The 16,250-nt window shown below is 36.0% G+C and overlaps 1 protein-coding gene across 4 annotated transcripts in view; it reads left to right on the top strand.

The window, feature by feature from the left end:
* LOC145666800 (TBC1 domain family member 14-like) overlaps positions 1-16,250 on the top strand; it is a 253,386-nt gene that overhangs the window by 223,419 nt on the left and 13,717 nt on the right. For all 4 annotated transcript variants that reach the window (XM_081734360.1, XM_081734363.1, XM_081734362.1 and 1 more), the window contains exons 6-8: positions 7,489-7,660; positions 8,965-9,165; positions 12,953-13,166. In XM_081734360.1, coding sequence (XP_081590486.1) covers positions 7,489-7,660; positions 8,965-9,165; positions 12,953-13,166 — 587 coding nt within the window. The remainder of the gene's footprint in view (positions 1-7,488; positions 7,661-8,964; positions 9,166-12,952; positions 13,167-16,250) is intronic.

The raw sequence follows: 16,250 nt of genomic DNA, 5'->3' as shown, positions 1-16,250 counted from the left end.
TTATTATTATTATTATTATTATTATTATTATTATTATTATTATTATTATTATTATTATTATTATTAAGGAAAACTTTGGTACGACACTGGGGCTAGTATGAGTGAATGAACAGTGCTTAGATTTAAAACATTTTATTGAACGAAACAGTTATAAAATGATTGCAGAGTACAGAAGTTCTTATTTAAAGCTGTACTTCGGCAGCTTTGTACTAGCTGCTCAAGGCAGCAGTGTGAACTTTGGGATTTTTCCTTATATAATCTACAGATTTAAATTTATTATTATATTAAATAATATAATTAATTGTTGCATATTGTAGTAAAACTCTTCATAATACGAAATTTTACAAATATTCTGTGTCCACAATATTTTTAGTCTAAGCTTAACAACACAATAGGTAAATCTAGCAAATCCTAAAACTTTTACACTGATGAAAGCAGCAAAACAAAATGGAAAACAAACAAATGGAAAATATTTGAATGAACATAAAATGGTAATATTAAATAAAAACATAATGGAATAAATATATTCTTACAGTAGGAATACTTCTCTCTCTTTACAGATTCTCTTACTTTTCCTTATATTACCTATAAATTCTCTGCAAGTGTAGTCAAGTCATAATGATTTGTAATTCAACTTTTATTAAATCTAAATTACATACTTCGATTCCTATTACAGACCATTTAGTGTTTTAGTGTTCAAGTAAGAAAGAAAGAATGAAAGAAAAGACAGCGTTCTTCACGAGCACAGATACTGAAATATTCAGAACAAAATCAAGCATTCTATTCGGCTCCTCTCCTGAGTATTAATTATTTTCTCAATTTCCTCTGTCACTACAGATATGAATGTTTCCGTAGTATTCACATCTCTGGAAATATTTGCATTGAAATTGTTTACTGTTAGGAAACAAAACTCATCATAGAGATTTATTCGTGTATGTCAAGGTGAAGATGCATAAGAAGTGATAGCGCACGAACAGTAATCTCAACATTAAAATATATTTCAAATTATTCACTTAGTAATGATTCTAAGTCTCGTTTTCTTCCAATATTTCAAGTGTGACACTTGGACTCATCCTCAGGCTTACACAATGGCTTAAATCCTTTTTCTACGACACAATCATTACATTGCTTTTTTAATGTCCCAACAGTGGTAATTTAATGATATTGCATATTTTTTTTTCTATACTTGTGGTTTTATATATCTTTTGTAACTTGTATTTTTGGGAGAACTTATTGTAATTCTTCTTTCTCTCCTTAACCATAGGTTGGTGGGCAACATGAAAATTTTAAAACTTTCTCCTCCCTTAGGAGAGCTGTTTTATACTTTGATAAGGCCTCTTCTTCGTAACTGCATCTAGATATTCTATGGTTAGTCTTCCCCTTCCTGGTTTTTCTTCTGCCTTTCCCTCTATTAACATGGTGATCCAATCGGACTGCCGAATAAGATGGCCAAGCATGCTGTCTCTTCTTTTTCCTATTATCTTCATGATCTATCGTCCTTCATTAGCTTCTTTTAGTACGTCTCCATTCCTTTTCCTTTCGGTCCATGATATGCGCAGCATTCTGCGCCAACACAACATTTCAATACTTCCAGCATGGATATTTCTGCTTTTCTTAATGTCCACGTCTCTGATCCGTAAAGCGCCACGTTCCATACCAGAGTCAGTAAATCGTTTTCGAACGTTCAACGACAGATTTCTTGATGTTAACAGTCCTCTTTTCGTATTGAATTGTTTAACCTGCGCTATTCTTGAACTTACGTCTTTTTCACTTCTTCGTCCGAAGATATTAGACTTCTTAAACAGGGGAACGTCTTAATGTCTTCTATTTTCTCCCTCTTTAGCCATACGTTTGGTATTGTAGTTACAACTACCAGAAACTAATGCCAAAACGTAAAAGAAACAATCATTTTAAGAATCTCTCACAAATACGTCATTTTAAGCAGTATGGCAATCTCTACCCATGATTTTCAAATCTACGAGACGGTTTGAGATATCAAATCGGTTTAAATAGCATTACAATCTTTATGTGTATTGAAAACCATCAAGGTGATTTTCGAGAAAGGTCAGATTTTCAATTCTTTGTAACTTCGGTCCTTTATTCGAAGTACTCGTATCATAATCGCAGTATTCGACACTAAGGTACTTTGATGTGGCTTGCTCCATCCGTCTCACTTGCGTTATTACTATTGTAGAGGCCCCCAAATTTGGACGTGTGATACTGTAGTGTCCTTAGTTTGCAACGCTGAACAAAAAGTATGGTGTTATATATTTGCGATTAGTATGTAGATTTGAAATATGTAATAATCTGACGTAAGTACATAAATATTGCAGCATCAAATTTAAAATATGAAATGATTTCATCTTTAACACTTTCTCTGTTTGCAACATTCAGAGAGCGTTAACACTGTTTTGGGTCACACTGCAGTAAAAATAGGAATTGAATTCATTTTCCTTTATTGTTCCTTTTCTTATCCATCAAGTATAATGCTATTCACCTTTTTGTCATATATAGCCTGAATTAGCTTCCATCTGCCAAAGCTGTTTGCACAAAAGCGTGTTACTTGGTGCGAGCGGTCCCGGGTTCGATTCCCGGTGGGGGCACTCGGCCGAAAAAGTGTAAAACGCTTTTTCAAGCCACCCTCTCTGGATGAGGTTTTCCTGGGTTTTCCTCATTCACACCAGACAAATACCGGGATGGTACCTAACACGTAGGTCCAGGCTTCCTTCCTTCCGTTTCCCCGGATAGTGTGCTCGCCGAGGGACGTCATTCCTCAAACCTGACGGGCTAAATGGCCTTAGATACCGAAAGCCCAGAAATCTAAATCCTAAAAGTATTTATCATTTTATTTGAAATATTACCAGATTCGTTATTCATTTTTTGAAAACCAAAATGAGGGTATTCCAACAACACAGAAACTACCAGTTAAAATATTTCGGACGCTATTTTGTGTAAAATATTTCGGACGCTATTTTGTGTCTATCAATTAGAAACCCAGATATAAATAAGCATTTGATATATTCTTTTGTTTCCCTGTTTAATGTACCTTGATGTAACTTTTACATTTATATTTTTTATACTTTTTATACTAAGATTGCTTTTAACGTCGTGATAGACGCGAGTTACTATCCAAGACACATTAACCGATAGTTGTACTTTAAAATTTCACTTAAACTGTATTTTAATAAAGATTGTACTTTTACTTTGTTCTGTTTTTATGTGAATAACATTTATTTTGAATTCCGGTTTTATTTGAATTCTCTGCGTAATTTTCGAATGCTTATATGAATTATTTATCAAATAGGCCTAGTGCCAGGAAATATCTTGAAGTCACAACGACAAACTGCTTAGCAAGAACTACCTTCAAAATAGCAAGTATTTTGTTGTTGTTATTAAGCTTTATTTTGCTTGTTTGTCGAAGTGTCGACGTAGTTGTGGTCTGGTGTTTAAATTCGACCTAGGGTATCTATGTGTGTTATTGTTTCACAACCTATATCTCTATCGTAAGTTGCGATTTATCATCTTTCTTATCATATAAAGAGAATATAAGTTTCAATCTCTAATGTCACTAAGTAAAATAAAGACATTAATATTATGTAATACTTTTGTTTCTATTGCTATTATACTGCCTGCTAGTAAAATAGAATACAAGGAGTTTGTAGCTATCTTTCAATTTGTTGGGACACTAGTTAAGATGATAATCATCTATGTGATAGTACGAGGGCCATTTTTATTTTCAACCTTCGTTAAAGCACCAAAGGAGAATCACGTGAGATGGTGGATCGCAAATTAATCCGATCAGTTCATTGGAGATCCGTATCCTCTACACCGAAAGACAGATTTTGGTGTTTAGTCATTGTGGAGTAGTGAGCGTGAAACGGTATCTATTGAGTGCCATCGAAGCACTCTCTAAGGGTGAACTACAGAAGTGCATGATGTAACTCGACTAATCTAGGCGGAAAGGCACAATACAGCTGCGATTCATCATTAAATGATTAAAGATTATGACGGAACTTTATAAGTGACTAGCAGAATACCATTCTTCGCACGGGGAGAATAAGTTTCATTTTGAACATAAAGGACTGAATTTGAATTTAAACTGTATTGGAAGTGTCACTGTTCGTCTCAGCGACCTCGAAAACTATGGATTTGACACTAATATCGATCATTTTCATTTTTGTTCATTCATATATATATATATATATATATACTACCCCCGAAAAGTTTCCGGACAAACACGAAATAAAGAAATTTTCAAAATGTAACATAAGAATGCATTACAATTTGCTCACAAATGAAAGGTGAAACATTTTAGAACATGACGGGAGGAAAGGTCTTGGCCTGTGGTGGATGAATTAAGAAAAATAAATTTAAATATCGCGCCGTTGTGATGGTGTATTACGTACGCATGCGATACAAAACGACCATTACACTGCAAATTGAAGGTCGATTACTCAATAAATGCCTCATAGGTGTCTCTGAAGCTGCTCGGTCTACTTCTCTCTCAGATCTCACTGTTGGGAGTTGTCTATTGCACGCTAGTTGTTATGTGTGTGTGTATTGAAGTGAGGTGTAAAGTGCGCCCTATTAGTCAGCATAACGCCCCATACGAAAAGGGCATTGGGTATTGAAACGAGAGCAAAACTAGTTACTTTACATGAAGAATGCTATACAATACGCGAAATAGCCGCAAAAGTGAAAATACCCCATACTTTAAAGCATGATACCTTAAAACGATTTGCTGAAACAGGGAAAAATCGCTCTCGAGCAAGATCTGGAAGGCTTAGAGCTACTACTACAAGGGAGGACAAGTACACTATAGTGACAAGCAAACGTAGCAGGTTAGAAATAGTGCCCCAAATATAAGCTGAAGTGAACGAAACTCGCGAAAAACCGATCAGCTATTAAACTGTCTGGACGCGGTTAGTTAATGCGGGACTAAACGGTCGCGTGGCAACTAGGAAACCGCTCTTGCGCCCTCAAAACTAAAAGAAGAGATTGCTATGGGCAAGAAAATTAGCAAGCTGCGGGCCAGAGCAGTTTAACAAGTGCTTATTTACTAATGGATCAAAGTTTGAACTCTTCAGTCATAGACGCAGGGTTTTCATGTGTCGCTCCAAGGGCGAAAGACTGTTTCCATCGTGATTTTGCCAACGGTAAAGCACGCGGATGGTTCTGTGATGGTGTGGGGTTGCTTTGGTAACAATCAAGTGGGGGATTTATTGTAAATACAGGGTACAATGCAGAAAGAACAGTACCATCAGATTTTGATCAGACACGCAGTGCCATCTGGGAAGAGGCTCATTGGTCGTGGGTTCAACATGCAGCAAGACAATGACCCAAAACACACATCCCGACTTTGTAGAGGGTATTTGTCAGCAAAATAGCAACGGGGAGATCTCAAGAATATGGTGTGGCCCCCACAATCACCGGATTGTAATCCAATTGAGCTAATGTGAGGTGAGCTTGATAGGGCAGTTCGAAAGATGCGTCCCTCTAGCGAGAAACACTTATTTGAGTGTATTCTCAAAGTCTGGACAGCAATCAAGCCAGGATGTCCAACGTCTGTAAACCTGTTAAGACAGCACGTGGAGGCTACTTTGATGAATCAAAGATTTAAGTTTTTTGACAAAACAATGATCCATTTCTGTTAAATTTCTGTATTTTCCTCTCAAATACATACTGTAGGTTCCAGATAAAAATAAATTCCATTGATATATCTTTTTCTTTTTCTCGCATACACTTAAAGTATACATAAACCTACTTTGTACGGAAACTTTTCGGGGGTAGTGTATATATATATATATATATATATATATATATATATATATATATATATATATATATATATATATATATATATATATCCCTCCCCCAAAGTTGCGGACTAAATTTGGATTTAAACGGCATCGAAAGTGTCACCGTTCATCTCAGCAACCCAGAAAACTATGAATTCGACACTAATATCGATCATTTTTAAATACCTCTCCCTCCCCTAAGTTGCACCATCAAAGTGAAATAATAAAAACCATCCCAGGCCCAAACCTCATCTATGTTGAAAATTTTATCAAGATCGGTCAGGTGGTTCAAGAGTTATTAAGTCACAAACACAGTTAATAGATAGATTGCTGTATGCGCAAGTCCTGCAAAGAGTTTAAACAACGATTTAGTAGTTAGACAAGACGACAACAGCAACAATTAAACTATGAGCGACGCCAAGGATGGATATCTGTGACGGAACACGACCGGGATGAACACATGAATCATGTTCGTGAAAAGGGTGAAGTAGGGTTCGGGCGCTTCGATTGCATTCGATACAGTCTCACCCGCACTACTCCACAATGACTGAACAGTCAAGTATGGCTTTTGATGTGGAGGATATGCTATCTTCAGTGAACAGATTTGACTAATTTGCGATGCACCATTTCACATAGTTCTCCTCTGTGGCTTAATGGAAGTTGAAAAAAACAAAATGGTCCTGGTACGTTACATGTCATTCGAAGGTCCAAAAATTAAGATCCTTTTGAGTTAGGCCTTTATGATCATTGACATCAGATTAGGTTATGGTCGTGATGCAAAATAATAATACCACGACAATAATCACAAACTTAACAAAATGCATCAAAATTGCTAGTTCCGTTTGAAATGTTCTCAGGCAGTAATGAAAATACGGTATATCGAATGAACAACTCTTAACTTTGCGAGATCTGGGAAACGATTGTACAACATCGATTGTAATAGCCTGGTTAATCATTCAGGTTTTCTCAGTTGTTTAGCTAAGCAGAAGCACAAATGAACATTATGCAACTAGTCGAAAATGCGGATTTTGCATGAACTAGAGAAGTACGCAGCAAACTTGTAACATTATTCTTTCGAATTGTTGCAATATCTTGAAAATAATGCATGAAAAAGTTAAATAATAGTAGCATTCTTTCATTTCTGCTATGTTTTACAAATCCTAAGTATATTAGTAAACAGTGAGTGAGTGAAGTCAAAGCAAGATGGAACTTTTTAGCGAATCACATATTCATTGTTTTGTAAATCATCACCAAAAAAACATTGAATACTAATAAGATATATGTTGCTGTGTATTAAGAATACATAGAAAAGGTGAATTTTCGTTTGCATATTACTATCGTTTAGCTATTATCACATAAACACTAGTTTTCGTATGTTTTCCCCAGAATATTTCTTGTGAAAATTACTTGTAAATTTGTATCAATTGCTTTCTTTTTGATCTTACCTGAAAATTTCCTTTGCATACCCGGCGAAACGTGTAGGAAAACGTAAAAATTAGAGATAATAGCTTAACGAAAGATTTCTAAATAAATGGCTTTGTGCAGCATCGCTTAAAGATGCAGCAATAATTAAGTTGTGGTTTTACAACAAATTTAATTGTACTGTTAATTCGTACAGTTGACATTGGTACCAAGACGGACAATTAAGCCTATTCCTTCTGCTTGTACTAATAACTGTTTTGACTTGCAGAGCTCAAGACCGGTTGAAAGCTGCAGAGAACGGGAGTAGTGAAGTATCTGATTCCTCCGATGGTCCAGGCTCAGAACTCTTAGAAGGGGAAAACCCTGATAAAGAAGCCAGTGTTGAGCTTATACAGTTAGATATTGCCAGAACATTTCCACATCTATGTATATTTCAAAAGGTAAGCATTTCCATCTTTTCTCTCTTGCCTTCTGCTAAGTAGTCAATAATTTTCATCACAATTCTTATTGTCGCACGAGTGCCATCATAAGTCATACGGATTCTCACTATAAAAGTTTATCTTTTAGTGCCGATAATTTCAGTCAAATAGAATAGTGTTGAGTTTCTAAAGGAAAACTTCAGGCCTCGCAATTCTTAATCGAAATTGCAAAACATACGTAATTCACAATCACAAAACGCCAGGAAATTGAAACAGAACACCATTTTATTTTATTATTTTAATATTGCGTAGCATATCATACGACACTCGTTTTCAGAAGAATGTTTGTTTTATTCTGAAATCACAGCTGAACAGGTTTGTACACAATTTGTTTGGATCAGTAATAGAAAAGAAAAATCGGAAAATGTAAAGAAGCTAGTGATTCCTTTTAACTAGGTATTTCCAATACTGGCTGAAATATTTTTGCAAGTTCCAAGTTGAAGAAAATCAACGTTATTCAAAATTATTTTATTGCTAAAGTTTAAAATTATATATGAAATCTGGAAAGCAATATAATTAAGATCTGCGAATTCTTAAAATTCCCTCACAATGACTATGACCATCCTGTATATGTAAACTATTTTATATGTTAACTGTAGTTTAGCAGACGTCCTGGATATATATAGGATTGTCCTGTATTTTACAGTCTATTTTCCTATCCTGTATCAAGATTGTACAAAACGCACATTTATCCAGTATTTGTGTATTAGTACCGCAAGTGTATTTGCTTACTAGTATTGCAAGACTAACAGTCACTAAGGAATACCAAATCAGCAGATAAGTACGCTAATGAAGACCGTTGTTAAGTACTAGTTGGTGTTAGAAAAGATCTTAATGAACTTCATGAAATGCGTATTAATTAAAATGATCAAGTAATTAAGTACACTGTTAAAAAATAATATGTATTTTAAATGTCAAAAATAACTTTTTATTGTGCCAACGAGCTATCTGTATTTACAGTGGATAAATATGGCAATCCTGATTGGTTGTAATTCATTTATTTTATTTTTATTTATTTATTTTTTATTTTTTATTATTATTATTATTATTATTATTATTATTATTATTATTATTATTATTATTATTATTATTATTATTATTTTGATATTACACATAGAACAATTATCAGTATCCCAGAAAGTTGGCTTCTCGTTATCTGATATAATAATAATAATAATAAGAAGAAGAAGAAGAAGAATATAATGTTACACAAATATTTAACCAATGTAATAAGTTTAAATTACTTTTTTATTTTTATTTTACAGGGTGGACCTTATTATGATATGTTACATAGTTTACTAGGAGCGTATGTGTGTTACAGACCTGACGTAGGGTATGTCCAAGGTATGTCGTTCCTAGCAGCAGTTCTAATACTCAACTTGGAAGTAGCCGATGCTTTCATCTGCTTCGCAAACTTACTTAACCGCCCATGCCAGATGGCATTCTTCCGATTGGATGAGCCTCTAGTAAGTGTACACAAATTTCACATCTTTACGTGATCGTAATATTTTGATCATGTTAGGTAAGTCTGAGATTATAGAGTAGAATTACTGTTTATCCTATGGGGTGCGTGCAAAAGTTCTATCCATTTTGTAAATGAACTCGCGATCAAATTGCAGATGTCACTGACTGCCCCAGATGATTTGAGTCGTTGGCGGTGAAAGTGAGAAGAAGTATAGTATAGATATGCACTGAATGTGTCGTAGTAAGTATTTTGTTCTTGAACGGGATGAAATAGCAGTTGATAAGTAGCACATCGGGTGCGGCTTTAACTTGCCGAGGTATTGGTCAAGTGTAGGACCAGTTGACGATAGCACATGTTTCTATTGGTTTCGGAAATTCCAGGAAGCTGTAAAGATCACCTACGTTTTGCATATCCATCAATGGTTTAATGAACAGGATGTGGACTAGGCCGTAACATATAACCACATGCAATCGTTGAAATTAACAAACATGTTTAAGGTGCACAGAACAACTTAAGGATCTTAGGCTTCACCACAAAGTTCGAACCAGCTTACTGTAAGGCAATGATAACAGAAAATATGGTTCTTTGTTGCTTTCTCGTTATATAATCATGAACAGATTTTGGAATGATTTATAGCGAAAGATGAGAAGTGGGTAACAAACCTCAACGCTAAGCATCGAAAGACTGTGTTGTGTTTCAGCAGAACATGAAAAGAGGAAGACTATACCCTAAAAACGTTTGATTAAATCGAAGGTGGAATAGCCTATTGTGAGGCATTTCTACCTAACCAAACAATAAATGCTGACGTCTACTCCTAGCATTAAGACAGACTAAGGAGAACTGACATCTAAGCAATCGTGCTGCCAATTGCAAAAGCATTATCTTTTATAATGATAACGCCGGACTCTACGATGCTTCAATCGTACGACAAAGTCACTGAACTGCAGATACTGTAGGTTTTTGAGAAATTAGTAATTAAAGGATGCAGGATAAAGGATAGGATAAATCTCGCAGAAGTAGGAATACAAAGTAGAAACTGGATCCAGTTGGCTAAGGATAGAAGTCAGTGGAGAGCTTTTGTGAACGCGGCATTGAACCTCCGGGTTCCATACGCCATAGAGTTAGTTAGTTATGGTCCGCGTCACCTGAATTGGCGTGTGGTGTCAGCCAATAAATAAGTTCACAGTGTCCTGTTACCAAACTTTCAGGGAGGATCTAATCATTCATAATTGTCCACAAGTACGAAAAAAATAAATTATGAATGATTAGAACAGTGCTCTGTTACTAAACCTTCAGGGAGGAATCTAATCATTCATAATTTATTTTTTTCGTACTTGTGGACAATTATGAATGATTAGATTCCTCCGTGAAGGTTTAGTAACAGAGCACTACAACCTTATTGGCTGATACCACACGCCAATTCGGATGACGCGGACTTATAGTTAGTAATTAAAGGATGGATGAACCTGTTTTATAAGATATAGTTGTTAACATACATTCATATTTGTAAGCTTACTCCTCTGTCTAAGGTAAACAAGTTCATTTTTACATTTCGCTCTGGCTTTTTTTAAATGAAAATGTACCTTTAGTAGTTTGGTGAAAACATTCGTTGAGAATAGGATGTTTAAATTTCGATAATTAAGGTAGATTGTCTTTTTGTGATTGTGTTAAAATTATCTCTGTTGTAAACATTTTCAAATTATTTGTCCTCGAGCAGGCTTCCTGCTCTGTCTAACGGGCGTCACACTGTGTCCTCAGTTTGTGACAAGACAGTAATGTGTACTGCGGATATTTTCAATGTTAGATGTGCATCTAAAAATATTGTATTAGTATATTAATTGCTCACTTTGGCAAGTAAAATAATAATAATAATAATAATAATAATAATAATAATAATAATAATAATAAATAAATAAACACACATGCTACTACCTAGGTATAGTATGTATACATAGCCACTATAGTATACATACTAGCGGAGAAGGCTTCTCTCTCTTGTGTAAAAACTTTTTAAAAACAAACGCCTCCCTTCGGTGTAGACAGTAGATTTATTCTCCTCATTTTAGATTCGGATAGTTCATAATTCATTTTAATATAGACAAGGTGGCACTATGGCTCAATGGATTGCGCTTATTTCTGGTGCGTGGATTCCCTGTTCCGATCCTCGCCCAAGTAAGTTCGTAGTGGACTGCATTCTGTTTGTGGATTTCCTCGGAATACTCCCCTTTCCTTCCGTAGTCTCATTCCACCATTTCTTCCATCATCATTTACTTGCCTTAATCATCGTCCCACTTAGTCTAAAGGGCATAATCGTGGGACGTTAAAGTGAAAGATTTCATTTCTCAGTATAAAGACGTGTAGACTGCTGAAAAAACGTCCAGTGATCTAAATCATAATAAATTACCCCCTCAAAGCAAAAATCAACTGTTTTGAGACACGTAGGAGTCAAATAGTGTGTTCTGAAGCCCAGAATGTTGGACATTATGGAAGCTAACACAGTTGGGCGTGAACACATTCTTAGCTTAAAAAAAAAAAAAAAAAAAATTCTTAGTGAATTCAGTTTGTATGGTGTGTTGTTCTAAAGGCTAATGAAAATGCCTTAAGAAAATGAAGTGGCCATGAACTTTTGGTAGCCTAATGATAGAAATATATAATAAATATCCAGTTTTGCAATATAATCCACCATTTTTAAAATTTAGTTTGCCGTTTTCGAGGTTTTGTTTTGTCACGACTGTCGGTCTTTACTGGTAAGCTTTCAAAGATCCTCCCTCAGCATTACAATCATGGATCTTCTCGTGATGATCATCTCAGAGAGACTCTTTTTGGGACAGAAATGCGACTTTGTCCCCTACTTGTGTTAATATGTGGACGATACTATCTGGACCAGTTACCTATTAGCGTAAGCTCAGTGAATCGGTGGATAGTCAGGTAGATGAACCTCCTACTGGTGTGTTACTTCCACCACTCCACTGCTGCACCACTTCATGTCCAAATACAACAATATTCTTTCACTTCTAAAATCAGAAAAAAAAGTCAATTCTTCTGCAGTAGTTACTTATTACCCCTTATACCCACTGAATATACTTCCCTTCCCCAAAATGTTGTGCCAAAATCTGTCATTAGACTAGGTAGTATATGTTATCTGGGTAACGATCTTAGTATGATGGAAAACCATTTACTTATCCACGTAGACAAAATCATTGGATATATTTGTTTGAAAAAAAAAAAGAATTTACATATTGAATAATCATATATGTATACACAAACTGATTCGTGGGGAATCAAATCCTAATTTTTCAATGCACTTAACCTATCAAAACAGGACTGCAGTGGCTCAGTGGTAGAGCGCTCATCTCTGGCGTGTGGGATCCCTGGTCCGATCCTAGTTCCCGCCAAGTGGACTTTGTGGTGAAGAAACGCCGTATGCTTGAGTTTTCCCGTTTCCTTCCACTTTCGTCACTTAATCGTTAGTTTCATCACCATCGTCTCCCTTAGCCACGGTGCACAATCGAGGGACGGTAAACAAAAAATAAAAATGAAAAACTACTACGAAACATACGTAATATGTTGCGTTTTGATATAGAAGTTACTTATTTGTAAAATCTTGTGTATGGCATTATATTTCAGAAAAGAAATATTACCATCATTAACATGACAGAGCCTAATATCAAAATATGAGATGCACATACATATATACGTAAACAGGAACTTGAGTATTTATATATTTTGCATATCTATACATAAACAGGAACTTGTGTATTTATGTATTTTCTTATATTCTATTTCAGATGCAGGCTTATTATGCCACTTACAACGACTTCTTCAGGGAAAATTTGCCTAGGCTCTTCGAACACTTCTTACGACAGGGTCTTAGCCCTGATCTTTATTTACTCGACTGGGTTTATACTGTTTTTTCCAAATCAATGCCACTGGATGTTGCGTGTCGAGTGTGGGATGTCTTCCTAAGAGATGGAGAAGAATTTTTGTTTAGAACTGCATTAGGTGAGTTAACATAAGTACAAGAGTTACGGAGAATTTCTTTAGTACTTAAGTAAGACTAAAACTTGTTTAAGTGTATTGATCAGTAACGTAACCAAAAACTTACTTTGGGAAAACATCAACTATAAACAGTTCTTACGTAAAGGCCCCTTTCCGGATGTATACATTCCATCGTTGACTTAATAAATTGACAATAATAGTTAATGCTATTGATGGTACTCAATAGTTTTAAAATAAGGACAAAACGCTGAGAAGCAATAGTTAAGCTAGCGTTCATAGAAGTAAACAATTATGGTTTGTGTTTCACGGTCGGGAGGGTCTGGACTCGAATCTTGCGGCCGTCCGTCCTGACTGATGATTCTTTCAAGGCTTATGCCAAAACACCGAGCGAGTGCTGAGATGGTAACCTATAATACACATGCACTTGCATTTTCTATATTTCCGATTTTCCACTATTAACTCACTCACTTGCAGCTTTCTGCTACATCTAGGATGTCCGTTACATTGTTGTAATGCAAATTAGCTTTTCAATGTATAATGCCTTCACAGTTAGAACTGAAAATAAATATATAAAAATTATCTTAATAGTCTTAGCCTAGACTTTAGTTCCGTTCAAGTAAAAATCCCTTATTTTACATATATATTTTATTCCACAGTGCTTAGTTCTATAAATATTATAGATTTTCTTCCTCCTAATTGCAGATTCTTTAGTTCAGTTTCTCCCGAAGAAACTGGAGATACCGTCATTAATTATCCGTGCCACCTTGATTAAACAATATGGGAAACTCGTGTGGAACGTCGGAACTTTACATCATCAAATAACGTGGTACTGTTTGAAGGGAAAGTGTAGGAAAGAATTAACCGAACATTATTTTAATAGCAGATATAATAAATAATATATTAGCTCTCCCATAAGTAATGTTGGTTTTTCAATTGCTGTAACGACCCCATCTGACGAGCGAGTAGTGAAAGAGACGCCACGTGCCATAGCAGGGTCATATAGGGCACTTCATTGGTTATCAGTGTGTAGAAAGAGAATGGCCAAGTCCACCCTTTGGAATTGTGGCTTGTGTTTGCTCATTCCATTATCGGGAGACATATGGCATGTCATGTGCGAATTTCACCAGGGACATTCAGCTAGCGCAGCTGCAGGAAGCATCAATGCCATATAAAGCCAGGGTGCTGTGAATGTGTGGGAAGTGCCAGAGGTTTTGGTCTGGGGACACCAGCTTCACTGATAAGCTACGAAAAGGAAGATCTGTGTAGCTGGATCGCGCCGTGTGAACTTTATTGTGGACAAACACCGTGCTCGTGGGTTTTCTCCGGTTCTCCCGTTTCCTCCCACTTTCTTAATTCCACCAGTTCACTCATCTCTCATCATCACCGTCTCCTTTAGCCTAACCGGCATAACTGTGGGACGTAAAACTTAAAAAGAAGAAGACTGTGTAGCTGGACAACGATGTCCTGCGAGTAGAAGTGGAGGCAAGTCCAATGCAAACTGTTGAAGAACTGGCCAGCAAATTCCATGTCAGCCATTCGACCGTTCGTCACCTGCTGGAACTTGGGCACGTATCGAAACTCGATAAATGGATATCCCATTTGTTAAGTCTCAATAGCAGCAGCAGCGAGTGGATATCTGCAGTACCCTGTTCATCCATCAGAGACGTGACCAATTTCAGAACAGAATGGTGACAAGGTCATAACATTACACGCAAATGTCAATGGGAATTAAAGGATAAGGGGGCGCAGGAACTGTGCTAAAACAGGAACTCCATCCTTGCAAAGTGATGTTAAGTGTTTGGTGGATATCTGTGGGATAATCTACTGTATATTGACTTCTTGTCATGTAACCAGGCAATCAATACAGATGTCTCCTGTCAGCAGCTTGAACGTCTATGGACTGCATTGTTAAAAAAAATATCTTACTCTGGTTTATTACAAGTGTGTAGTCATTCACGGTGATAACGCCCACATACGACAAGAAGAACCTGTGCTAAGATCGAGGAATGTGGCTAGGAGAAAATCCCCACCCGGCGTTTTTACCAGATCTTGCACAGACTACTGCCTTCTTCGCAGCCTGCGAGACCAGCTTTCCGGGAAAAAAACTGCAAGATAACAGGATTCTCACCAACCTGAAAAATCTGAAAAAACTGGAAAAGTCATGGAATTAAGCTATTCGTAAGAAGTTCTAGAAGTCAAGCAATTTCGTGAAAAACTGAAGAAACCTGAGAATATTTAATACGGATTTTTACCTTTCAGGACCAATTTCTCCTTTTTTTCTCACATGGCTATTTGATAGGGATATTTAATAAAATAAATTAATTTGTTTTGCAAAATTTCTCTACCTACACACACACTATTTACATGTACATGTATAGTAGATGAAGAACCCCTTATCTAGAAAAGTATAATTGCTTTTTTTTTTTTTTTTTTTTACATTATATATAGAATTAGCATCAATTACCCGCTTCGCTGGGTTAAATTAAGAAAAAATAGTACCTGTAATATATTTCGTTAGTCAGTCACTTTTTACTATTACTAAACCGCTCCTTGACATTGATCATTTTCGATGATTTTTATATATCCCCTCTCCTCCCCATGTTGCGGGCCACGGCATCTGAAGTGTCATTGTTCATCTCAGCGACCCCGAAAAGTATGAATTCGACACTGATATTGGTAATTTTGATTTATATATATATATATATATATATATATATATATATATATATATATATATATATATATATATCCCCCTCTCACAATTTTTGCGGGGTTCAGTTTGGATTTAAATGGCATCTCAGAAGTGTCACTGTTCATCTCAGCGACCTCAAAAACTAATATCGGTAATTTTCGATCATTTGTAAATGTCTTTCCCCTCCTTTAAGTTGCATAGTCAAAGTGATATGACAAAAATCATGTCATGTTCGAACTTTCATCTAGGTTATTAGGTTTTATTTATTTTTATATATCTCCCCCCCCCCCCTAAGTTCTATCGTCAAAGTGAATAGATAAATACCATCCCAGGCCCGAACCTCATCTATGTTGAAAATTTGATCGAGATCGGTCAGGTGGTTCAAGAGTGAAGTC

Source organism: Thermobia domestica, chromosome 12 (assembly GCF_964235325.1).
Source record: "Thermobia domestica chromosome 12, izTheDome1.hap1.1, whole genome shotgun sequence".
In the NCBI taxonomy this organism is placed as follows: domain Eukaryota; kingdom Metazoa; phylum Arthropoda; class Insecta; order Zygentoma; family Lepismatidae; genus Thermobia; species Thermobia domestica.
The sequence above is the reverse complement of the archived record's forward strand: the minus strand, read 5'-3'. Positions and strand labels throughout refer to the sequence as shown.